We start from the raw sequence: 26,049 nt of genomic DNA on the forward strand, positions 1-26,049 counted from the left end.
CTGCTAAGACTGGTGTTGAAGAGTGTATTGCCTATGTTTTCTTCTAGGAGTTTTATGGTTTCAGGTCTTACATTCAAGTCGTTAATCCATTTTGAGTTAATTTTTGTGTATGGTGTAGAATAATGATCTGCTTTCATTTTTTTGCATATGGCCATCCAGTTTTCCCAATACCACTTACTGAAGAGAATTTGCTTTCTCCATTGTATGTTCTTGGCTCCTTTGTCAAAAATTAGCTGTGGACAGATATGGGGTACATGATATAGCTTGCAAAGAAACTGAAATATGACGATATACACCTGAAATTTAAATAATGTTATAGACCAAGGTTACCTCAATAACAAAAAAGATGTCTATGTTTTCAACAAATGGTGCTGGGAAAATTAGATATCCATGTGCAAAAGAATGAAGTTGGACCCTTACCTTCCATCATATACAAAAATTAACTCAAAATGGACCGAACACCTAAATGTAAGAACTAAAACTATAAAACTCTTAGAAGAAAACATAGGGGAAAAGCTTCATGACACGGGAGTTGGCAATTCTTTCTTGGATGTGATATCAAAAGCACAGGCAAGAAAGGAAAAAAAAAGAGAAATCAGACTTCATCAAAACTAAAAACTTCCGTGCATCAAGGGACACAGTCAACAAAGTCAAAGGGTAACCCATGGAAGGGGAGAAAATATTTGCAAATCGCGTACCTGATAACAGATTAAGATCCAGAATATATAAAGAATTCCTACAATTCAGGAGATAACCTGATTAAAAAATGAGCAAAGGACTTGAATACACATTTCTCCAAAGAAGACATGCAAATGGTCAATAAGCACATGAAAAGATGGTCAACATCACTAATCATTAGAGAAATGCAAATGAAAATCACAATGAGATATGAGCTCACACCTCTGGGGATGACTGCTATCAAAAACAAACACACAAACAAAATCCAAAATAACCAATGTTGGTGAGGATGTGGAGAAAGTGGAATCCTTCTGCACTGTTGGTGGGAGTATAAAATGGTGCAGCTGCTATGGAAAACAGTATGGCGGTTCCTCAGAAAATTAAAAATAGGGGCCTGGCCCTGTGGCTCCGTGGCTAAGTTTGCATACTCCGCTTCGGCAGCCCAAAGTTTTGGTGGTTTGGATCCTGGCGTGGACATAGCACTGCTCATCGAGCCACGCTGATGTGGCATCCCACATAGCACAACCAGAAGGACCTACAACTAGAATATACAACTATGTGCTGGGGGGCTTTGGGGAGTAGAAGAAGAAAAAAAAGAAGATTGGTAACAGATGTTAGCTCAGGTGAGAATCTTTAAAAAAAAAGAAAAAAATTAAAAATAGAATTACTGTATGATCCAACAATTCCATTTCTGGGTACATACTCAAAAGAATTGGAAGCAGAGTCTTCAAGAGACATTTGTATACCCATGTTCATATGGCATTATTCATAACAGCCAAAAGACAGAAGCAACCCAAGTGTCCATTGACGGATGAATGAATAAAAATGTGGTATATCTATACAGTGGAATATTATTCAGCCTTAAAAAGGAAGGAAATTCTGACACATGCTACAACAAGGTTAAGCCCTGAGGGCATTAGGCTAAGTGAAATAAGCCATTCACAAAAGGACAAACACCGTATTATTCCACTTGAATGAGGTACCTAGAGTAGTCAAATCTATAGAGACAGAAAGTAGAATAGTGGTTGCCAGGGCCTTGGTGGAGAGGAGGGGAATGAGGAGCTTTAATGGGTATAGAGTTTCAGTTTTGCAAGATGAAACGATTCTGGAGCTGTACAACAATGTGAATGTACTTAACCCTGCTGAACTGTACACTTGAAAATGGTTAAGATGGTAAATATTATCTTATAGTTCACTACACATTAAAAAAAAAAGTCTATGCCATTAAGCTTGTCTCCTTTTAGAGTTTAATCCAAAGGGAGAAAAGACCAAGGCTTCAAATGATTTGCTGAATTAAAAAAAAATATTTAAGCCACTTTAACTAGTATATAGATGTGAATGACAAGTTGATAAATTCAGTGTGGAACTAAGAATTTGCTAAAGATAATCCCGAGGTTAACAGATAACAGGCAGAGTTTGGAAAGGTGTTTATATTTAGGGAAAATGTTTAAAGGAGCTTTTAATATTTAGATAGTCTAAACATTCAATATATCATCATGCAAGAATGAGATTCTAGAGTCCATAAAACTAACTTTATGGTAAGAAAAGTCTTTTGTGTGTGTATGGTGTATGGGGGGTACCACATTAATTTTTTTCTATTATAAAACTAATTTATGGGGCCGGCCCCGTGGCCAAGTGGTTAAGTTCACCCACTCCACTGCAGCGGCCCTGGGTTTCGCTAGTTTGGATCCTGGGCGCGGACATGGCACTGCTCATCAGGCCACGTTGAGGCGGCGTCCCACATGCCACATCTAGAAGGACCTGCAACTAAGATACACAATTATGTACCAGGAGGGATTTGGGGAGATAAAGCAGAAAAAAAAAAAAAAAAAAAAAGATTGGCCACAGTTGCTAGCTCAGGTGCCAATCTTTAAAAAAAAATGAAAAAAACCCCTAATTTATGCTTAATAAACATGTGGAAAAATTAAGAATAAAGCAAGCTCTACCACCCAAATTCAACCTTATTTCCTTTCCCGTCCTTTCCAGTCATTTTTCCACACACAGGTTTACAATATATAGTTATGGTCATACTATATATGAACAGTAACCATTATTTCAAAAGGTTGCACATATATCACAGAGTACATAAGTTTTAGTTTAATTTCTACTTTATTTTTGAGAAAGTAGAGAATTTCGAGGGTGTTTTTCCTATGTGGTAAAATTTGGTACATTATAGTTTATTTTCTCTATTATGGTATAAGTTAAAATGATATGTTAAAATTAAAATCTTTGTTCATAAAGAGCATTTTCTACATTATGGCTTATTTCCTTTGGATTTACTCCCATAATAAAATTCACAATCAAAGAGTTTAAGTATTAAGGGTTTTGATACCTTTTAAAGGTTTTGATATTGCCAAATTGCTTACTTACCTAAAAAATTGTGTGCGAGTGCTATCACACAGCATGCCTTGCCAGCCTTTAATGTCATTTATTAATTTTTGCCAACTTTATATGCAAAAAAATTATTTTGCTTTGCATTTCTTTGAACTTTTTGCAATATATTTGTTTTGTTTTGTTTTTTTAAAGATTGGCACCTGAGCTAACATCTGTTGCCAGTCTTTTTTCTTTTTTCTTTCCTTCTTCTCCCCAAAGCTCCCAGTACATAGTCGTGTATTCTAGTTGTAGGTCCTTCTGGTGTGGCATGTGGGACGCTCCCTCAGCATGGCCTGATGAGCGGTGCCATGTCCACACCCAGAATCCCAACCAGCGAAACCCTGGGCTGCCGAAGCGGAGCGGGGGAATTTAACCACTGGGCCACAGGGCCGGCCCCAATACATTTGTTTTCTAATTGTATTTCCTACCTTTTTTCTTTTTAGTGGATTGTTTATTAGCGTGTCTTGCTCATTTACAATTGACTTCTAACGTTTTCCTATTGTGTTAAATCTAGAGGTAATAAAAAATAATACTTTGTATCATAGTTCCTATAAATACTTTCCCTAGTCTATCCCCTAACTTTAAATTTGGGCTATTTTTATTTAACTGATGTTCCCAATTTACCTACAGTTAAATCTGCCTTTATTTTCCTACGTGTTTTTGGTGACTATTGTGTGTGTGTAAAATGGGGGTTAAGGATAAATGACAATAAACTTACATTATTGTCCAACAGTATCATTTAAAAATAACGTAGGAGCTGTTATCATCCCTGTCCCCAAATGTGACACTATCTGAGCTGAGTTCTTTATCACTAACTCTGCCAAAACCTTGGGGTGAGGGTTGCCAGACAAAATACAGGATGCCCTGTTAAACTTCAGTTTTAGATAACAATTTTTTTTTTATTATAAGTATGTCCCAAATATTGCATGGGACATAAAAAGTTATTCATTGTTCACCTGAAATTCGATTTTAATTGGTCATCCTGTATTTTTATTTGCCACACCTGGCACTCCTACTTGGGGCTAGTTTACTAACACCTGCTTTCTGAACAGCAGCCTGTACTAGGTGTTGGGGGTGGGAGGGGAAGGGGTAGCTGAAAGAAAAGATAGTTTCAGTTCTCCGACAGTTTAGACTCTGGTGTCCCAGAGAATTTTGCAATCAAAAAAATAATCTCCTGGCCTATTTCAATGGCTGCTAGATTAAACTTCTTAGGGCACAGCCTCTGTGTTTTCCTGCTGCCCAAGGCAGAGTTATCCACATTTACCCTGTCATAGAACCACCTGAGACACCCCTCCCCTGGGGAGCCTGATTCCTTCGGCGTGAAGAGGGATGCAGACGCTCGCGGTTTTATCAAGTGCCCAGGTGATTCTCCTGCTCAGGTAAGTCTGTGGACTCCGGCAGGCTTGGGTTGGAGGCCTCTGGGTAACACCACCCAGCATAAAGTCACTGTCCTAGTTAGATCCTGTTGAGGCAGCTTCAGGTTTTCTATAACTTATTCAAAATCATTGGTATACATTTTGCAGTGGTGCTAATCTTTGCAAGTTACTCTACAGTTCATAAAGTCCATCCCATCTGGTCTTATTTCCTCTTTACAAAGGAGGACAGGGAGGCCCAGAGTGGCCAAGTGCACCCAGCAAGCTCGGGAAGCAGCCCGAGCTGCAAAGCCCGCCCCTCTTCCACCCCACCAACCTCCTTCAGCCTACAGAACACACGTGGGGACCACCAGGGTTGGAGTTAGAGCCCACCTCGAGTTTCAGGTGACTTCCGCTCCCAAACTTGCCGGTGGCCCCAGGCCTGCAATTAACAAACGGGGGTGGGGAGAGGTCCGCGCGCCGCTCGGCGCAGGAGCCGGGAGCCCGCGGGTGGGCGAGGTCTGGGGTGCGGTGCGGAGAGGAAGGCCGGCCTCCTGCAGATCCCCGGGCCGCGGCGCGGCCTGCTCGCCACCGCCCCGGGAGCGCCGCCTGGTCCCGAGCCGCGCGCCGGGAGCGGAGGGCGCGCGGGCACGGCAGCGGGGACGTGCTCCGAGGACGCGCGCGGCTGGTCCTCCGGCGGCCGCTCCCGGGAAGGACGGCGGCTTCCCGGGGAAGCCCGCCGCCGCCGCCGGCCTCGGAAACGCTGAGAGGGGTGTTGGGAACCCGTGGCGCGCGTGGCCGCCGCCGCCGCCCGGGACAGCCCGGAGGTTGGTAGCTGGAGACATAGCGGATCCTGGGGAGGTTAGGTGTGGACTTTTTTGCTTCGGTTTACTCGGTGGAAAAAAGAAATGCACGAGACGCTTTCCGTTTCCTCCCCGAGTTCCTGCGTGCGCACCCGAGGGCGGGACAGAGGAAGCGCCCGGTCCCGCAGGGGAGACAAAGGCGGCGGGGACCGTGTGCCCGGGTCATGCTGGTCTCCCGGCGCGGAGGCTGGGGTCCCCACCGGCCGGGTCGAGTCCACGCACGCCCTTGCCAGCGTCCTCTCTCAGCTTGGTCCCCAGTTTCCGGCACTGTTGCGGGGAGTTGCAGACTCTGGATCCCAGGGCAGAAGTGAAGCGCGCCTGATTGTTGTGGCTTCAGTGGCCGCCAAACTCATTTCTTTTGCTGTCTACTCTTGGGACTCAGTTTCCCTCATCTCTTCTGAGTCTAGCCTTCAGCACTGGTCTTTATGTGGGAAAGCCCTCCTCCCCTCAGTCCCTACCAAGGTGGGCGGAGAGGTACTGTGATGGCACTGGTGTTAAATGTGGTGTTGCTTTGGTTCACGGCTCTCGGATCAGGGCAGTCCCGCTAGGGGGTTGGCATCCTCGGTGGTTGCATTATGTGGAGGTGAGACTCATTGTTTCTGTCCCTTTGTTTTGTGTTCCTCATTCATTCGCAGAACTAGGCGCCTACTTTAATGTGATTAAGTGCCATGGGAACAGAGAGGGAAGGCTTCACTTGAGGTGCTGGTTGTTACACTGGAATTTGAAGAATAAGCATGATTTTTTCCTTCCATTCTCCATGTTGTGTCTTTCTTATAATTTTTCTTCCTCTTTTCTCGGTGGCAGTCCCTAACTATTTAAGTGGTGAATAAGGACAGTGAGTTCTGACCTGAAAGATTCAACTAATATTAACTTAATGAGGACAACGTGCTTGCCAAGTAAATCTATTACATCCGTTATTTCTAAACCTTACAGTAACTGGGAAGGATAGTAGGGTTATCCCTTTTTGCTGCAGAATAAAGAAAGGCTTAGAGGAGATCTCAAAGCCACAGACTGGTAAATGTTGGGGTCGGTTTTGCACTGCTCTTTCTGGATCCAAGCCTGTGCTTCGTCCCCTGTTTCCTTTGCCCTCTTCTTGGGTTATCTAGACTAACTTCGAGTGAAAGGCCAAGTTTCTGGAGAGAGCAGTCATTTTTGTGGGTGGTTAAATGTTGGTGGGAACTCTGTAGGTGACATCAGGAACTAGTCAGCGCCGGCTTCACTCACGTGTGTGTCTCCTGCTCCCAGTTCAGGGCCTGGCCCAAGGGGAAGCGCCCCTTAATTGTTGTATTGGAGTTCCCTGGCTTGGGTGAAATCCTGGGTTCCTTGTAAGAGATTCTTTACCTTTTTTTGTGCCGGGGACTTCTTTGGAGTCTGCAGAGGCCAGTTTTTTTAAAAAAAATACATAGGGTTAAAATTATATTGAAACAAAGTTATCAAAATAGCATAAAAAACTATGAGAGTATTTTATGTGTTTATTAGTACATTGTCACAAAATTCAGTGCAGTGTCAAAGAACTCATAATTTCAAAGTCGTGATGCTCATGGAAACAATATTTTGCAGTATTGCAACAGCTGCACAGTGGTATGAAAGTATCTGTGACTCTTATGGGTGACAAAGTCACCAGAGTTGCCCTTACTGGTATGGTTTGTTGTCCACATTTATAATCAGATGAAATCCTGAGTTTCAATTAGAGGTTCATGAAAATAAGGATGGATAAGAAAAAAACTTTAAGTTCATGGTCCCTTGAATTCTACTATGGACACCTTGTGGGTGGAGGGCTGGATCTCCTAGATTACAGGCCCTGCTTAGTGGTTGTTTGTCTTTGGAGTTCTTACCGGCCAGCCTAGTGCATTACTGGTAGCTGTTTCTTTCTCCTTCAGTTGGTGTCTCTTTCTGTGCCGATTCACAGTTGTTTCTGGAGACAAAAGCTCTTGAGAGGGAATTGCTGGACTGTTTACATAGCTACCTGCTCCTTCTGTGGGCCGTTCTGCTGGAGAATCTTCCTGCCATAGTGGATGTGTGTCATGTGGTACATGACAGCCTTTCTTTTCTTCTGTGAGAGTGAAAATGAACTTTAATGGTGTACAGTATTACCAGTGTCAAGGAAGAAAAAGGAGTTAGCAGTATATTTCCCACAGACATTTAAAAGATCTTAAGATGTTACTGTGATCAATTTTATGGTAATACATTTGAAAATTCAGATGAAATAGGCAAGTTTTTTAAAAATAAAATGCCTTACCTAAGAGATAAGAACTAGAAAATATGAGTAGTCCTATATCTATTGAAAAAATTCAATTTGTAGTTAAAGACCTTTCCATAGAAAAATTTCTTGGCCCAGATGGCTTCACTAGTGAAATATTCTAAACATTTAAAGAAAATGAAAAAGAGGGAACACCCCCCAGCTGCTTTTATGAGGCCGGTGTAATCTGTTACTGAAGCTAGATAAGGCCAAACACTCAAAAAAAGATACAAAAGTCTTACACAAGGTATTGGTAAATCAAATTTAACAATGTATAAAAAGGATACTAAGCCAATACCAAACTGTAAATGTCAACTTTGTCTAATGTTAGAAAGTCGATGAGTGTGGTTTCACCACATACACAGAGTAAAGGAGAAAATTTACTTGATAAAATTCAACACCCGTTCATGATTTGCAAGCTGCAACATTATTGAGAGAATTTAAAGATTTAAAATAATGGAGGGTATGTCATTGCTCTGCGAATAAATCTATAGATTCAGTACAATCCCAATCAAAATCTCAACAGATTTTTTTCAAGATAGGAGTTGATAAACCATTTTGAAATTTATTTGGAAATTCTAGAAAATTTGAGAAAAAGCAAAGTTGGATGACTCAAGCTACTAGATCAATACGTTTAAGGTCACTATAGTTTTGACAATGCTAGACAGACCATGGAACTGAGTAGAGAATCTATGACCAGCCTCATGCATATGTGGTCTCTTGATTTATGGCAGAGGTGACACTGCAGTGCAATGAAGAAAGGTTAGCTTTTTCAGTAAACGATGCTCGGCCAATTGTCTTTCCAGATAGACAAAATGAATCTTGATCATACCTCATGTCGTATGTAAAAATTAATCAAGAGCCAGCCCTGGTGGTCTAGTGGTTAAAGTTTGGCACTCTCACTGCTTTGGTGGCCCTGGTTTGCTTCCAGTTGTGGAAGCACACCACCCATCTGTCAGCTGCCATGCTGTGGTGGCAGCTCACATAGAAGAACTACAAGGACTTATAACTAGGATATCCAGCCATGTACTGGGGCTTTGGGAAGGAAACAAAAAGAGGAAGATTGGCAACAGATGTTAGCTCAGGGTGAATCCTTCCCAGCAAAATAAAGTTCAATAAAAAAAAAATTTAACCAAGGTACATTGTGCACCTACATGTGAAAACTAAAACAATAAAGCTTCTGGAAGAAAGCAGAGCAAAATATCTTTATGACCTAGGTACAGTCAAAGACTTAGTGAATAGGACACAAAAAGCACTAATTATAAAGGAAAATATTGGTAAGAACTTCTGTTCATCTAAAGATTCCATACAGAGAGTGAGAAGGCAAGCTACAGAATGGGTGAAGGTATTTGTAATTCATATATCTAATAAAGAACTCATGCCCAGAGCGTAGAAAGAACTTGTACTAATCAAAGAAAAAGATGGACAACCCAATAGAAAAATGAGCAAGAGTCACTTCATAAAGAGGATCTCCAATAAACATGTTTATTGGGATAAACATTCAGATGTTTATCCCAATATACCTATGAAAAGGTGGTCAACCTCATCGGTAATTACGGAAGTGCAAATTAAAACTACAATGGGCTATCACTATATATGCACCGGAGTGGCTAAAATTAAAAAAACTGTCAGTGCTAAGAACTAGTTGGGATATGGACAAACTGGAACTCTCATACATTGCTGATGGGTATGAAAATTAGTATAACTTGGAAATTTTTTTGTGGTATCATTTACTAAAGCTGGGCATGCGCATCCCTATGACCAGCTTCTTCATCCTTAGATACTCAACAGTAAGGCATACGTATGTGCACCAGCAGACGTGTAAAAGAATATGCACAGCAGTATTACTCATAAGACAACTCACATGTTCATCAATAGTAGAATGGAAAAATGCAGAAATAAATTGTTGATACAATGGAATACTCTGTCGTAATGAGAATTACTATTGCCGAGTAGTTTACAATAATAGAGTACTCAGCAAATTCTTGCCTCACACACAACGTGGATGAGCCTCACAAGCATAAATCTGAGCCAAAAGAAGTTAGACACGACAGAGTAAGTGCTGTGTGATTCTGTTTATGTGAAGTTCAAAAACAGGCGAAGCTAACTAAACTATGATGATAGAAATCAGGCTCGTGGTCACCTTTAGTGGAGTTTTAAGAGAAGACAGAGGGGCTTCAGAGGCAGTCAGTTTTTTATCTGAGTGGGAATTACTGGAGTGAGTCTGCTTTTTGAAAGTCTTAAATTCTTTATTTAAGTATATTTTAATACAAAGTTTACTTAAAAGATTATATCCTAAAAATATGGTTCATTCAGATGCCCCTAATCTGGGGAGTGTAAAATGTGGTGGGCCTGATTCTTGGTGACTAAAAAGGCTTAAAATAGGTTGAGAATTTTCAGGGGAAAGAGTACACTATCACCTCAGGAGCTTTTTTGAATTTAGGGGCTTATAAAATTGACTCCTTTTTGCCAGTCTTTAACAGCGGAGATCTGCCTTAAGGGCAGTTCATATAAAAGACTTGGAGTTATGTTTGATGTTAAGATTGATATCAGTGTGGGACGGGAGCTAAAAAATGCTAAGGAGAACTGAATGCAAAATTTTGTTTTCAGATTTAATTTTCTTGCAATGTAAGTTTTTAAAGTTTATAACAATTAGATTAAAATATTCTGATGTTTTATATAAATCCTTTTAGTTAGGTGCTTTCCTCCCACAAGGCCATGAGTGAATTGTGGGCAGGATGGCATGTTAGTTTCCTGTTGCTTCTGTGAGAAATCACCACAAACTTAGTGGCTTAAAGAACATAAGTTTATTATCTTATAGTTCTGTAGGTCGGAAGTTTACAGTGGCTTGGCAGGGCTGCGTTTCCTCTGGAGGCTCCGGGTGGGGAAAGGGGAGGGTCTTTCGTTGTTATGGCTGTTCAATGCCTCCTACATTCCTTTGTTTGTGGCCCCTTCCTCCACTTTCAAAGCAGGTCACTCCAGCCTCTGCCTTCATCATCTGTCTCTGACCCTCCATCTTCCCTCTTAGGAGGACCTGTGTGATTACATTGGGCCCACAGGGATAATCAGGGATTGTGTTCCCCATCTCAGGATCTGTAACTTAATCATATCTGCCAAGACCCTTTGCCATGTAAGGTAACATATTTACAATTTCTGGGGATTAGGACATGGACACCTCTGGGGAACCATATTTGGGGGATCTTACAGATAGGATCTTTATATTTTGTCTTCACTAATAGTGCAGTTCCCAGTTGTCAGAAGGAGCCCATTGATGTTTGTTGAATGAAGAAATGGGTCTAAGATTTCCCTATTTGAAGTATAGTTTCTGAAAGCAGAGAAGTGATGGTCTTGCCCTACTCTCACTCTGCCACATCTGGAGTTTGGGTTTGGCTCTAGGTACCTACAGTGTAAAGAGACAACTGACAGAATGGTAAAAGGTCTGGGAACCAGGCCATTGAAGAAATAGTTGAAGGAATCATGGTTGTTTGTCCTGGGAGAGGGCTTGGGATGGAGTGGGTGGCATGAATTTTCTTTAACTGTTTGAAGGAGTATTATTGGAATGAGCAATTAAGCCTTTTAGTGTACTTAATAATAATAGCAATAACATTAAAAACAACAAGAATAAGCATTTTAGAGCTTACTGTGTCGAAGGCACTGTTTTATCACTTGTTAAACTCATTTAATCCTCACAGCAACTCTGTGAGGGTTTCTATTATCCCTATTTTACAGATAAGGAAATTGAGGCACAGAGAGGTTATACAACTTGTCCTAGGGCACACAGCTAGAAAGTAGCAAAGTTGGGATTCAAACTTTGGCATTCTGACTTGAGAGCCGTCTTCTAAACCATCACATTATCCCATCTTTATGCCTTTTTGTTCCAGAAGGTACACTAGGACTAGTGGCAGAAGTGTTTTCAGAAATAGAGGGACAGATATTGATTAAGTTTAAGGAAAAAACAGGATAACAATCAGAACTACTTACGAACAGTTTCTCTGCCTTGGAATGGAAATGGTCGGGTAGGTTATTGTAAAAGGAATAACCAAACTGGCTGGAGATTAGACCAGGTGACGATAAGGTCCCTAATGATTTTGAAATTCTGATTTGGGAACATTATTTTTTTGGTATTATTTATATATAGTGTATATATGTACATTTCATATGTGTATATACATACATGCATATATATAATGTATATGAAATATATATAAATAAATAAAATATATATAGAAATATATATAAATAAAAAATATATAAAATATATGTATAATATATATATATATAAAAAACAACCTTTGTGACATTTGATGTAATAAAGATCCATTGTGAAATGCAGTTTTTCCATTAACTTTCCAGATTTTATCTATTGGGAACTCTAACATACTGGTGTGGTAGGCCATGTCCCCACCCTTTTTAAGGTGCCATTACTACTCCTTCCACAGAGATGGAATCTGTTCTCTCCTCCTGCTTGAATCTGGGCTGGCTTTTTGACTTGCTTTGACCCATAAAATGTGCTGTGAATTCTGGAGTCTGGTCCTTAAGACCAGGCACCTCTTGCCTTTGTTCTTTTGAATCCCTGAAGCCACCACAGTCTGAGGGTCTGACCTGCTACAGGATGAGTGCCCACAGGCAGGAGAAGCGAGGCACCTGGCTGACAGCGAGCACGAGCCCATCTTGGCCCCTCCAGCCCCCATTGAGCCGGGCAGTGACTTAGTCATAGGAGTGATGCCGGGTGAGGGCAGCAGAAGAACCACCCGGGTTGCCATCCCACAGAATCATGAGGAAGAAGAGATCCTTGTTGTTTTAAGCCACTATGTGTTGGGATGGTTTATTATGCAAACATACATAGTATTTGGGTGCATATTTGGAAGTAGTACATATTTTAAAATATTCCGTAGTTAGAATTTTTGCCAGTTCACCGGACCTCCTGTAATCTATCTGATCATTCCTTTGTGTTGGTGAAGCCTTTTTTGGGTTTGGAGAAGTGTTTCCCCTTAGTGTTATGTGGATGGAAGAATAAAACTCTGTGTAAGACTCTTAAGAAGGGTTTGGAGAAAACTGTGATGTGAGAGGATGAGACGAATCTGCATTTGGGTTTCCTGGGGGATGTCATGTAACTTATATTCTGCAAAATAGGTTTCTATTTCATCAAATTGGGCCCTGGAAAAGAGCAAAAGTCTCACACCAATTTTTCTGAATGTGCTAGAATATTTCCCTACTATTTCATTTTCCTCAAAGCCACAGTCATTTCAGTGGGCATGTGCTCTTTTCACTTTTATTAGCTTGTGGTTTCTAGAGTGCTCATTTGTTCCTAAATTTAGAACTATTTCAATTTTAGTCAGCCCTGATCTCTAGGTTACTGCTGACTTTCTCTTCGTATATTTGAGGTAAATTGGTTTGGTTTAGCCTGCCTTCTTCAGTAAATCTTTTAAGAAATGTATGAGTTAGATGTTTCATGTGTATTTTGATTACATCTAGTTGATTTTCAAATTTTCTTCCTAGGGAGTGTCTAAATATCACATGGCTTTAAAAAATTATTTTGCATTTACATAGCTTCTATTACCTTCTAGCTTACCTGATGGATAGATTTCATCATAGATTTGGGGGAAATAAAAAAAAAAAAGAATCCGGAGCACACTGTAAGAATAGGGAGGTGGCTAAGGGAAGGCTCTGGCATTAGACTTGGTGGGGATGAGTCTAAATTCCACTGCTTGCTAGCTGATTTGGGGCAGGCTTCTTGACCTTTCTGAGGCTTGGTTTTCTTTTATGTTAAATGATACCAGGGGTCCTAACTTCAAAGAGTCGTTATGAAGATTAAATGAATAACACTTGAAAAGTGCTTTCTCAGCGTAGGTAATCTGTAAATAGTACTTATTATAGTACAGCTCTTAGTAAACTACAGGAAAACTCAGTAGAGGGAAATTTCAGTTTAGGACATTGAGCAACAGGTAGTTGGTTTAAGTGATGACGGTGATGCTGATCCTGAAGGACTGTTAGCATAATGCTGAGGATGCCATTTGAAAGTCCTTTACTGCCTGTGGGTATTTGATTATAGAGCAGTTAGTGCTAGTGTGGGGACCTGGAATTGGCCACCCAAAGATATGTCTCTTTGGCATCAGGATTATTTGAGGCTGATTGCTTTTGATAAACTGGGACAGGGAAGGAGGCTCTGAGGAATGGAACTTGCCCTTCCTTAGGACACATTTACATTTGTAAGGTAAATCTCTATCTGTAAAAGGTGCCTCCCTCTCTGTACCAGGAAGAAGAAAGGAGATGACCTTCTCTCTAAAAACTCTTAATCAATACCAAAGGCAAGGACTTAAATCTGCATTTTATTGTGCTAGTCTGGTAACCTCCTGTAACTGACTTCCCTCCCCCTCCCAAAGTTGGCATTTCTTTAAGGATTAAGCATCTTTCTTTAGGCTAGGAACTGATTGCTGCGCTCACCTGTGACCGCCCAGCTCCAGACGATTGACTTGCCTCAGGCTCCGCCCACTGAGATAGCAGACCACTACCTGCTGTGTCCATCAAGCTCTGTGCCCACAGGGCAATCTTGTGACTATTGTGGGAGGGACATTTCAATCACATGTGAAACACCCTGTTTGGGGGTATATAACCACTATGTGTACCCCACTTCTTCGGTGCCCTTTCTTCCTTCGGGAAGAAAGGCCCCGGGCCATGGTTCCTCATAAAGCTTTGTTTAATTTTCTCTTGCTATTCTCTCATGTGAATTTAATTCGTTCTCCGGCCAGATGAACCCACATTTGGGGAGAGGAAATATCCTCCTCCCCTACACTAGATATCAAGACTGAGGAGCAGAAAAAATGAAAAATGGAAGTGTTGGAATCCATTCGTTGCATGCGTCAAAAATAAAGAACTTTTGAAATGATACTGGAAATTGCTGTGGGAAAAGCATCTTACAGAAGTTATGTTTATGCACATTTCAGGCTTTGGCACAGTGAGCTATGCTTTTCTGCCAAGATTAAGGAACAGGATTTGTGCCTGTAAGAGAGTGGGAGTTGGGAACTGGGGCTCCAGGTTTTGTTCCATCACTGGCTTCTCTGGATCTTTGGGCGGATCGCTTTTTTTTTTTCCCTGAGCTGGATTCTGATTCCTGAAAAAGAGCTAACAGTTAGCCCTCCTGGTGAGGATTAGAGTAGATGACATCTTTCAAAGCAGGTGGAGTGTTAAATTACAGAGTAAATGCAAATGTAAGTCACTTCAGTATAAAGAAAGCTCTGGTAGCTGAGGAATGTTTGCCATTTTACAGCTAAGATTTTACTCTGTGGGCCTCTTGAGTTCTGTAGTTCTCAGATAAACACTTTTTGGAAATATCCAGCCTTGGGGGCCTCTAATACCCAATATGGAGGTAGAGAAAGCTCCCTGGTACTCCAGTCTGAGTTCTTTCCCGTTGATCCCAGGGAAACCTCTGCTCCGGTTTCCCTCCAACACCTAATATTAAATAAATGCATTTTCTCTCTCTTTGTCTTCACCATTTGACGTCCCAGCAACCTTCCTTAGCTCTCACATACAAATGGTACATCGGTTATGTAGGTTTATCAGGTAGATTCTTACTTAAAAACAGGCTGTGTTGCTATAGACTGGTTGTTTCCTATAGAAATCATGTTATAAATGGTGATGAGTTTCTAGGCTCTCACGGATGCTCACTTAGCTGATAATGTTGCTACGGGACCGAATCTTTGCGTGAAAATGGAAAAGAAGCATTACTCACACATTTGAGTAGAGGCCTCTTTGATTTCATCATGATAGCGTATGCCTGACGAATAGCATGCTTGTTTAGAGAATGAGAAATAGAAACTTGAGAATTTGTGAGAGAGTTTTTGGAAACCATTATGGGTTTGGACATTTTTTAAAAGCTCTAGTTGTATTCCCAAGTGCATTACTTTATTTTCTCTGATACTGTAGTGTCGTTAAATCCTTTAAAACATATCTACTCTGATTGGCTTTCTGGGTGCACAGCTGAAATGAAAAGAGAAAAGAACAGTGGGGGAGTGAAATTTCCTTGAGGTAAGTGGGGAAGAGTTGAAGAGAGGTGTAAGGAAGAAAGATCTATTGAGAAAGACAGGTGAGTGTCCGTGTAGTGATAGCGTTTTGAGATGGCATTCCTGGAATTGTGAGTGATGAGGCAAGAAAAGTGAGAGTACTACATGTCATTCCTTTGGGGATAAGAAGAGAGGTGGTGGGGAAAAGATGCTGGGCAGAGAGCTCTGCAGGTGGCCCCCACTGGAGTGTCCTTGGGTTGGTGTCGGGAGAAGAAGAGGAGTAGGACATTAGAGAGAGCGCTGGGCTGGGGGTGCTGATCTGCTGAGCAAGCAGCGGGTAACCCCCCATGGGAGGTCAGATAGATTTCATCAATTTGGGAAGAGAACCAGGGCTCTAGCTGGGTAGGCTCCTGGTGAATTAAATCCACCAACTGGTATTGCTGGACAGATCATAGCTAATGTTTATTGAGTGCTTACTCTGCCAGGCCCTGGATGAGCATTTTACTTTTAATCCATTCGAAAACCCTATGAGGAGATGTATCTGCTAGGTTGTGATCCGCTTAAGTTCCTCCGCCAGTAAAGGGCAGAGCCTAGACTCCACTCGGGTCTGCTTGATACGGAATTTACCACTGTGCTGTCAGGGGAAGGCTATTTGGTCCCATCCCCAAGTTTTACATGTGAGGACACAGCCCTGCTGCTTTGTTCCTCACTCCCATGTATCTTTGTATATGTGTCTACAGAACACATACAGTGTAGCTAAGAGCAGCATCAAAAAGGGAAATATTATAACGCTGAGCTTTCTAGTTCCCTGACAGTTAAATCATTAATGCAGGGGAATTGACCTAGAAGAGAATGTCCCTGAAAAGCTTCTAAAGAGCAGAGCTTCTAGAAGTTTCATTTAATCTCCAAGATTATTCATGTTCAAATTTCAGTAGCACGTTTAGCAGTTCAGCTCTTTGCTGATCAAAGATTCTTAATGAGGTGAGGAGGTCATCCAATATAATACTAACATGCTTTGAAAGTAGAAACATAAAACCCAGAGGTTAAAGTTAACTTCCCACTAGGAGAACACTAGCACATTCCTACAAAATTCCAGAAAGAAACCTTAAAATATTCTAGGAGATGCCAGGTATTTAAAAATAAAGTGTGACTAGAAATGTATGAAGCTAGAAGTGGATCTGAAAAGTAGTGGGGGAAACTGAGAAGGCATTGTGGAAGTACTATAGGGCTTAGAGCTTGGGATGGAAAGCTTGAGTGTCTGCTTCTGGATCTCTTAGGTTGCAGGAGAAACCCAGACCAAACTGACTTTTAGGCTCTCTAGTCCACTGACTTCTGACCTCATACTTTATAGAAGCTGAAGTTTCTTTCCCTTCCTGCTCTGTCCCCTCCTAGCCTGAAGAAGGGAGTTCACATTTGTCGTCTGTAAAACACCTACCTCGCTTCACCTAGTTCGCCAGGCTGTTGTGAAAATAAAATGACATAGCGTGTGAATTCTGATTTTTTGGCATTACCATCACATATTAGAAGTGCTTACTCAGGGCTTAAATTTTTGCTCTTAATTTAATTGGGCATCCACAATGACGCGTATTTGAGAAGCAATGAGAATCGTAAAAGGGCTCACATTTAGCTAACTCTTTGTTGCTTGGGAACTGATTATTTAATTTGCAGATGGAAGTTTAGGACCTAACTTTCCATCACCTGCCCTGTTGCTTAGAATATAGATGTGATGGGGGGCTGGCCTGATGGCATAATGGTTAGGTTTGTGTGCTTTGGTGGCCTGGGGTTCACAGGTTCAGATCCCAGGTGTGGACCTACACACTGCTCATCAAGCCATGCTGAGGCGACATCCCACATACAAAATAGAGGAAGACTGGTACAGACGTTAGCTCAGGGACAATTCCTCCAGCGAAAAGAAAAAGAATATAGACATGGCTCCCATAACAGAGAGATCTAGATTAGCAGAGGTTAAATAACCTAGAAGTACATTTTTCTTTCATGTAGTAGTCCAGGTATCAGTGGTCCAGGGCAGTTTGGGGCTGGGGTGGTATATGGAGTCAGGAACTGAGGCACCTCTGTCTTGTTTTTCTGTATAGCTTTCAGCTTTTGCTCCAAGGTGGCTGTTCAACTCTATCCAGTAGGAAGAGGGTGACCACAGCTACACAGCCAGAACTATTCAAGTATCCACACTTGTCTATGCTATAAAGTTGAGCTCAGCATCCATGTGTTCAGATAAAAATTCAATTACTCTGTAAGAAAGGAGACTGAATATTGCAGGGTGGGCAACGAGCAGCGTCTGCCACGGCTGCCTGGGGTTATGTCATTAGCTTCCCTTTAAGAAGTGCACGGAAGATGGAAGACGGAGGAGTTTTTATTAAGCCATTTTTATGAACAACTACGGGATGACATTTGAAGGATAGAATGAGAAGGCTAAGGCCGTTGGTTTCGAAGAGGTTGGGAGATGATTTGTGCTTTTCTTTTGTTCAAGATTTTGAAACCATTTATTATTCATGGAGTACTTAGTAGTCCCTTCTTGCTGCATTCTACGCCGTGTGCCAGGTACTGAGGACTCAGAGATCATGCACCCTGCTCTCTAAAGGTCCACTTCACGGGGCAGACATGTATGTCAGGCAATGAGGACAGAACTGTCTGGTGTACACTGTGATGGGAGGCTGTGGGAGCTCATAGGGAAAGACCTGCCCACCTCAGGCAGGCAGGGCATGTGTGTGTGTGTGGGACACAGGTGGGCGGTGTGACTGAGGGTTTATCTTGAATAGTGATGGGTCCCTGGGAGAGTGAGCGAACTGACTGGTGATAAGATGCTGTTCTCTAGTGTCATGTCCATGTCTTAATGTTTTTACTTCTGTTTCTCTTCCTAGAAACTCTCAGCGTGCGCATCGGGACCCTTTGTCACAAGGAGCAATGCTGCCCCGTTGGGAACTGGCTCTTTACCTGCTTGCCTCACTCGGCTTCCACTTCTATTCTTTCTATGAAGTTTACAAAGTCTCCAGAGGTAAGGCCCCCACTTTTCTGAACTTGTGTCAAGAAAGGAGGAGGGGAGGGAGTGGTCAGATGTGGAAGATTCAGGAAGATGATCTAATGGGCTTGGGATGACTTGGTCCCCGCTTTGCTTTCCCCTCGTCTTGGACAGTTTGAATCAATGACCTGAGTCAGTGTAGTTTTCCACCCTAATCCTGGAATTCTGGATCCTTTTGGTGATCCCATGGCTGGTCTTCTGTAATAGGAGAGTTTGATTCAATGGCTATTGAAGGCCATGGAGGGGATATGCATTCAGAATCGGCAGTAACCTATTCTTGCCATCACTCCTCTCAGACATATGGAGGCAGCTTGTGGTGTTGGAAGCCCAGACTCCTTTCCTTTTCTTGTTCTGCTGTTTTTTATGTGCGTGTTGTAGAGGAATCATCACCAAGTCCATATTCCAGCCCATAGGAAGGGGGATGGGAACCAACCTTTTCTTTAAGGGCAGCTTGGCAAGTTACCCTTGTCACTTCTGCTCACACCCAGTTGGCCAGCACCAAGTTCCATGGTCATAGCAGAGAGACTGGGAAATATTGTCTGCAGCTTGGTGGCCATGTGCTGCTTCAGACTTCTCATACTGTGAAAGAATGGGAGAAAGAATTTTGGAGGGACCATAGGTGGTCTCTTCCATAGTCGAGGACAGTTTCTTAGAGGTGATGGTGAGCCTTGACTTATGGAAGAATAGGAGTCAGCCAGGTAGAGAAGACGGCAGAGGATCTGTGGACAGAGATGAGTTTGCAGGCAAATAGACAAGCTTGTGCAATGCCATTGGGAGATGGCATCCCAGATTGTAGCGTGATCTGGGAACTACAAACAACTCAGTAGGACTGCCGTGTAGAGAGTGAGGGGAGAGTAGCAGGAGTGGAGCTTAGATCAAAAAACAGGGATAGATTGTGAAAGACATTGTATATTCAGCTGAGGAGTTTGGACTTTATCTTGAAGGCAGGGGAGTATGCAGAAAGTAGTTTTGGTCACTTAAAATGGCAAAGGTCAGTTTGGGGAAGCACAGCGGAGAGTGCTCTGCCCTCGGCATCTACCTCCTTATGGATCACAGGCATTGATTTGGGTCTGCATCACCGGGATTGACTTTTCTCCCATTCTGATATGTCCCACTCAACACCATGGCTCGGTTTTAGAGACTGACCATCTAAAGGAGGTGAGGGCTGTCTTTTGGTCAAGGATGCCCAGTAGCCACATTCCCTGCTGGAGTCTCTGAGCTCTCAGGGCCCATGTAGAAGGAGCTGACCTGTTCTGTGTCAGACACCATAGTAGGCACTTTGTGCACCTTGTCTAATGTAATCTTTAGAAGACAAACTTGGCTGCAGAAACACAGCCTCCAAAATAACTGTAGTCCAGGGCTGGTATGGATGTCTAGATAGCATCAGAGACCCTGGCTGCTTTTACCATATTCCTCTGCTGTCCTCAACATGTGGTTGCACCTCATGATATGAGGTGGCTGCTCCAGCTCCAGGTGTCATGATCACTTTCTTCCCAGCAGTAAGGATGGAAGGGTAGGGGGGACAGGCCCTCTGCTTTTTAGAGCATGACCTGAAAGTTGCTTATATTTTATATGTTCACGTACTGCTTGCTAGAACCTAGTCCTGTGGTCACATCAACCTTGAGGGAAGCTAGTAAATGTAATCTTTGGTTGGGAGGACATTTATCTAGCTAAACTTAAGGGTTTTATTATAGAGGAAGAAAGAATGGATATTAGCAGTTAATCGACAGTCTTTTCCCTACGTAGTCATCTTAATTATCCATTGCTGCATAACAAACCACCCTGAAGCTTTGTGATTTAAAATAACTACCATTTATTATTTCTCACTATTCTGTGAGATTTTTTTTTCCCTTTTTAAATGGACTATTTTTAAGAGCAGTTTTAGGTTCACAGCAAAATTAACCAGAAAATGCAGAGAGTTCCCACATACTCTATGCCCCTACACATGCACAGCTTCTCCTACTGTTAACATCCTGCACCAGAGTGGTACATTTGTTACAATTGATGACCCTGTGTTGATACATCATTACCACTCAAAGTCTGTAGTTTACAGTAAGGGCTCACTCTTGGTGGTGTTCATTCTATGGGTTTTGAGAAATGTATAATTCCGTGTGTATCATTATAGTATCATACAGAGTAGTTTCGCTGCCCTAAAAATCTTCTGTGCTCTGTCTATTCATTCCTCCCTTTCCCCAAACTCCTGACAACTTAATCTTTTTACCATCTCCATAGTTTTGCCTTTTCCAGAGTGTTGTATAGTTGGAATCAGACAATGTAGCATTTTCAGGTTGGCTGCTTTCATTTCGTTTCTCTTATGTTATCTTCTAGGAGTTCTGTGGTCATATGCATTTATGGTTCCTCCATGACTTTTCATGGCTTGATAGCTCATTTCTTCTTAGTGATGAATAGTATTCCATTGTCTGGGTGTACCACAATTTATTCATACCTTCACCTGTTGATGGACATCTAGGTTGCCTCCAAGTTTTGGCAGTTATGAAGAAAGATAATATAAACCTCTGCTTGCAGGTTTTTGTGTGGACATAAGTTTTCAACTCCTTTGAGTAAATATCAAGGAGTGATGACTGGATCGTTATGGTAATAGTATGCTTCTTTTTTTTTTTTTAAAGATTTTATTTTTTTCCTTTTTCTCCCCAAAGCTCCCCGGTACATAGTTGTATATTCTTAGTTGTGGGTCTTTCTAGTTGTGGCATGTGGGACGCTGCCTCAGCGTGGCTTGATGAGCAGTGCCATGTCTGCACCCAGGATTCGAACTGACGAAACACTGGGCCGCCTGCAGTGGAGTGCGCGAACTTAACCACTAGGCCACAGGGCCAGCCCCAAGAGTATGCTTATTTTTGTAAGAAATCACCACTGTCTTCCAAAGTGACTGTACCATTTTCGATTCCCACAAACAATGAAAGAGCTCCTGTTGCTTCACATGCTTGCCAGCATTTGTTGTTGTCAGTGTTTTGAATTTTGGCCCCTCTAATAGGTGAGTAGTGATATCTCATTGATGTTTTAATTTGCATTTCCCTGATGACATACGATGTTGAGCATCTCTTCATAGGCTTATTTGCCATCTATATATCTTTTTTGGTGAGGTGTCTGCTTCGGTCTTTTGTCCATTTTTAACTGGGTTGTTCATTCCCTTCTTTAGTTTTAATAGTTCTTTATATATTTTAGATGATGTCCTTATCAAGTGTGTCTTTTCCAAATCTTTTCTTCTAGTCTCTGGCTTGTCTTCTCATTCTCTTGACAGTGTCTCTTCACAGAGCACAAGTTTTAAATTTTTAAATTAAAAGAATTTTTTTTTCTTTTTCTCCCCAAAGCCCCCCCATACATAGTTGTGTATTTTTAGTTGTGGGTTCTTCTAGTTGTGGCATGTGGGATGCTGTCCCAGCATGGCCCCATGAGCGGTGCCATGTCCATGCCCAGGACTTGAACTGGCGAAACCCTGGCCCACCACAGTGGAGCATGCGAACTTAGCCACTCGGCCATGGGGCTGGCCCCACAAGTTTTAAATTTTAATAAGTTCAGCTCATCAATTCTTTTTTTCATGGATTGTGGCTATGGTGTCGTATCTAAGAAGTCATTGCCATGGCCAAGGTCATCTAGATTTTCCTTATGTTATCTTCTAGGAGTTCTGTAGTGTTGAGTTTTATATTTAGATCTATGATCCATTTGAGTTAATTTTTGTGAAGGGTGCAAAGTTTGTGTCTAGATTCATTTTCGTGCACATGGATGTCTAGTTCTAGCATCGTTTTTTGAAAAGACTATCTTTTCTCCATTGTATTACCTTTGATCCTTTGTCAAAATCAGTTGACTATATTTATGTGGATCTATTTCTGGGCTCTCTATTCTGTTACATGTATCTCGTTGTCTGTTCTTTCACCAATACCACACTCTCTTGAGTTCTGTAGCTTTGCAGTAAAAGTCTTGCAGTTGGGTAGTTTTAGTCCGACTTTGCTCTTCTCCTTCAGTATTGTGTTGGTTGTTCTGTATCTTTTGCATCTCCCTATAAGCTTTAGAATCAGTTTATCGATATCCACAAGATAACTTGTCAGGATTTTGTTTGGAATTTCAGTGAATCTACAGATCAAGCTGGGAAGAACTGACGTCTTGACAATACTGAGTTGTCCTCTCCAAGAACATGTATTATCTCTCCATTTATTTAATTCTTCTTTGATTTCTTTTGTCATAGTTTTTATAGTTTGCCTCATATACAGGAGATATTGCAAGTTTGATTCCAGACCACCACAATAAAGTCAATATTGAAATAAAGTGAGTAACACAAATTTTTTGGTTTCCCAGTGCATAGGAAAATTATGTTTACACTATACTGTATCCTATTAAGTGTACAATAGCATTATGTCTAAAAAAATGTACATACCTTAGTTAAAAAATACTTTATTGCTAAAAAATGCTAACCATCATCTGAGCCTTCAGTGAGTCATAATCTATTTGCTGGTGGAGGGTCTTGTAAAAAATGCTGTATTTGCAAAGCAAAATAAAATGAGGTATGCTTGTATATCTTAGCCATATTTTTTAAGATTTATACCTAAGTATTTCATTTTTGGGGGTGCTAATTGTAAATGGTATTGTTTTAAATTCCAAATTCCACTTGTTTGTTGCTGATATATGGGAAAGTGATTGACTTGTGTATTAACCTTGTATCTTGTATTTTTGCTATAATCACTTATTAATCTCAGGAGTTATTTTGTCAATTCTTTGGATTTTCTACATAGACAATCATGTTATCTGCATGCAAAGACAGTTTTCTTTCTTCCTTCCCAAAGTGTATACCTTTTATTTCGTTTTCTTATCTTGTTGCATTAGCTAGGACTTCCAGTACAATGTTGAAAAGGTGTGGTGAAAGGGGATATCTTTGCCTTTTTCCTGATCTTAGAGGGAAAACTTCTAGTTTCTCACCATTAAGTATGATGTTAGCTGTAGGTTTTTTGTAGATGCTCTTTATCTAGTTGAGGCAGTTCCCCTCTATTTCTAGTTTGCTGAGAGTTTTTAATCATGAATGGGTGTTGGATTTTGTCAAATGCTTTTTGTGCATCTATTGGTATGAACATGTGGTTTTTCTGTTTTAGCCTCTTGATGTGATGAATTACATTGATTGATTTTCATGTTCTGAGATACTTTGTTTTTAGTAAATCTAGACTGGACTCAGCTGAGCAGTTCTTCTGCTTTGTGCATTGTTAGTTGGGGCTGCAGTCTTCTGGTGGCTCAGCTGGGCTGGGATGTCCAAGATGGCTCGCTCACATGGCTGGCTGTGAGCCACGAGCTCAGCTGGGGGCTGTGGACTGGAGTGCTGTGGTTCTCTCTCTGTTGCTCTCGACATGGCCTTCTCTTCTCATAACAGGGCAGCTGGGTTCCAAGAGGGAGTGTTGCAAGTGCACAAAAGTTGTATAGATCACTTCCACCTCATATATTGGTCAAAGCAAATCACAGGCCCAGTCCAGATTCAAGAGGAGGAAAGACTACACTGGAGCAGTATACATGTACAGGGAGAGAAGGAATGGATGGTGGCCGTCTTTGGAGTCTCTCTACCACAATGGGTGTTATACTTCTTTACCCAGATGAGATACTGAGGCTGAAAAATACAACGTGTCCAAGGTCACATATGATAAATAATGGAATTGGGTTTAACCCTAGGTCTGTCCAACTCTAGAGCCCCAATTTTTTTCTATTCTGCCACTTATATTTACTGATGATTTAATTTCCTAAAGCAGCTTGTTTTAAAGGGGAAGCCCTTTCATTTATTCTATTATTAAACTTTGAAATTTAAAGTTTTATTCCACTGGAACAGCATTTTTCCTTTCTGTATATGGTAGCTGCAGGGATGGGAGCAGGAGAGGATCCTTCTGTGGACAGTACAAAACTTTTCTGCACCTCCGCTGATCCAGAGGCCGTCCTGCTGTTTGACTTACTGACCACTCCCTAGCCTGGAGCTTCTTTTATCTTCTATGCTTTTCCTGTTTTTAAAGATTGGCTCCTGATCATACATCTGTTGCTAGTCTTCTTTTCTTTTTTTTCCATCTTCTCCCCAAAGTCCCCCAGTACATAGTTGTATATTCTAGTTGTAGGTCCTTCTAGTTCTGCTATGTGGGGTGCCGCCTCAGCCTGGCTTGATGAGCGGTGCTAGGTTCACACCCAGGATCCGAAGTGGCGAAACCCTGGACCGCTGAAGTGGAGCACACAAACTTAACCACTTGACCACAGGGCTGGCCCCTTCTGTGCTTTTCCTTTTAACGTCAGTGCCAAAGTGTTTCTCAGGCCACTTCCAAGAAATACCTTCTTTCTCTAATGCTTTTGCCAGTTCAGCTCGTGGAAGCCGGATCCCACTGTCTTGCCAAAGTGTGTTTAACTGGTATGATGTTGAACCTTCTTGGCTCTATGTCTAACTTTCTAATTCAGCAAAAAGTGCTGTTTACCTGCGTTATAGAAGTAGGTCACTGGGAAAACCGTCACTGGGAAAACTGTCTCTTCTGTGAAGTTTTTTGGGACATTTGTATTTGGAGTAAATATTGTGCCTCGAACATACTAGAGGCTTAAAACTTACTTGTTAAGTGAAGTGCGAGCGGTGGCATCTGCATGCCTGCTTTCTCTGGGCACGGAGCAGGCGTCTCGTTCACTGCTCTCTCTCGTCCGCAGTGGCAGAGTTGTCAGGCCGTTGGAGACTGCAGACTGATTTTACCAGCCTTAGTCAAAGGGAATCTCTTGGTAAATCACAGCCGGGACTGAAGCGAATACCCCTTCTTCCTCCCAACTCTACCGAGCATACAGCGCCTCAAAGTCATGTGGAAATACTTTGGGGGGGCTCACTATGCTTGGTGACCCCTCCCCTGGTGCTCTGCACTGTTGTGGCTAATCCAGACCTACTGCATTAGGTTTGTGCCTTATGGTTCAGTAGATGTTAAAACACTTTATGTTTTATGTTGTCTGATTAATGAGGAAAGATACAATGTGCCATGCAGTAACCTTGAAAGAATTAATGCCTCTGCCTAAAAGAGGGCCATGTATTTTTGTGGTTCCTATCAGTTTAATGCAGTTCTTGGAATGAAAACAATTGAATTCTCATCGGTGGAAACCATTGGTGCTCGGAGGTCACCTGCAAAAGCATCTGGGAGGGGAAGTCTTAGACTGGTGTTTCAGTTTACTACCTATTGGTTTATATTCAGATTTTCTATTTCCTCTTGTACCTATTTTGACATTTTGTAGCTTTCTAGGGATCTATGCATTTTATGTAGGTTTTCCGTTTGATTGGTATATTGTGGCCCTTAATACTCTTATTTTAAAAGTTGTTGTTGGCTTTTCTTTCTTATTGTATATTTTGTTTATTTATATCTCCTCCTTCACTCCCTCCCTAACTTCCCTTGTTTTTCTCTCCACTTCTCCCCTCTTCCCTCCTATTTTTTTTTGATTAATTGTGCCAGAGACCTTATTATTCTTTTAAGCTTTTGAGTTTGTTCAGTTTCTCACTGGTTTCTTTTTGTTCTCC

The 26,049-nt window shown here is 41.7% G+C and overlaps 1 protein-coding gene across 25 annotated transcripts in view; it reads left to right on the plus strand.

Annotated features, from left to right (window-relative positions):
- Positions 1–2,550: 2,550 nt before the first annotated feature.
- The window catches only part of HHAT (hedgehog acyltransferase), a 317,507-nt gene continuing 294,008 nt past the window's right edge, over positions 2,551–26,049 (plus strand). For 7 of the 25 annotated variants that reach the window (XR_011498116.1, XR_011498117.1, XM_070497291.1 and 4 more), the window contains exons 1-2: positions 2,551–4,430; positions 18,382–18,515. Coding sequence is in view for 22 of the 25 variants with exons in the window: in XM_070497281.1 (XP_070353382.1) it covers positions 4,381–4,430; positions 18,382–18,515 (184 nt within the window). In the remaining 3 variants the exon portion in view is untranslated. The other 18 variants (XR_011498115.1, XM_070497278.1, XM_070497277.1 and 15 more) reach the window with 10 other exon arrangements.

Source organism: Equus asinus, chromosome 25 (genome assembly GCF_041296235.1).
Source record: "Equus asinus isolate D_3611 breed Donkey chromosome 25, EquAss-T2T_v2, whole genome shotgun sequence".
Classification (NCBI taxonomy): Eukaryota; Metazoa; Chordata; class Mammalia; order Perissodactyla; family Equidae; genus Equus; species Equus asinus.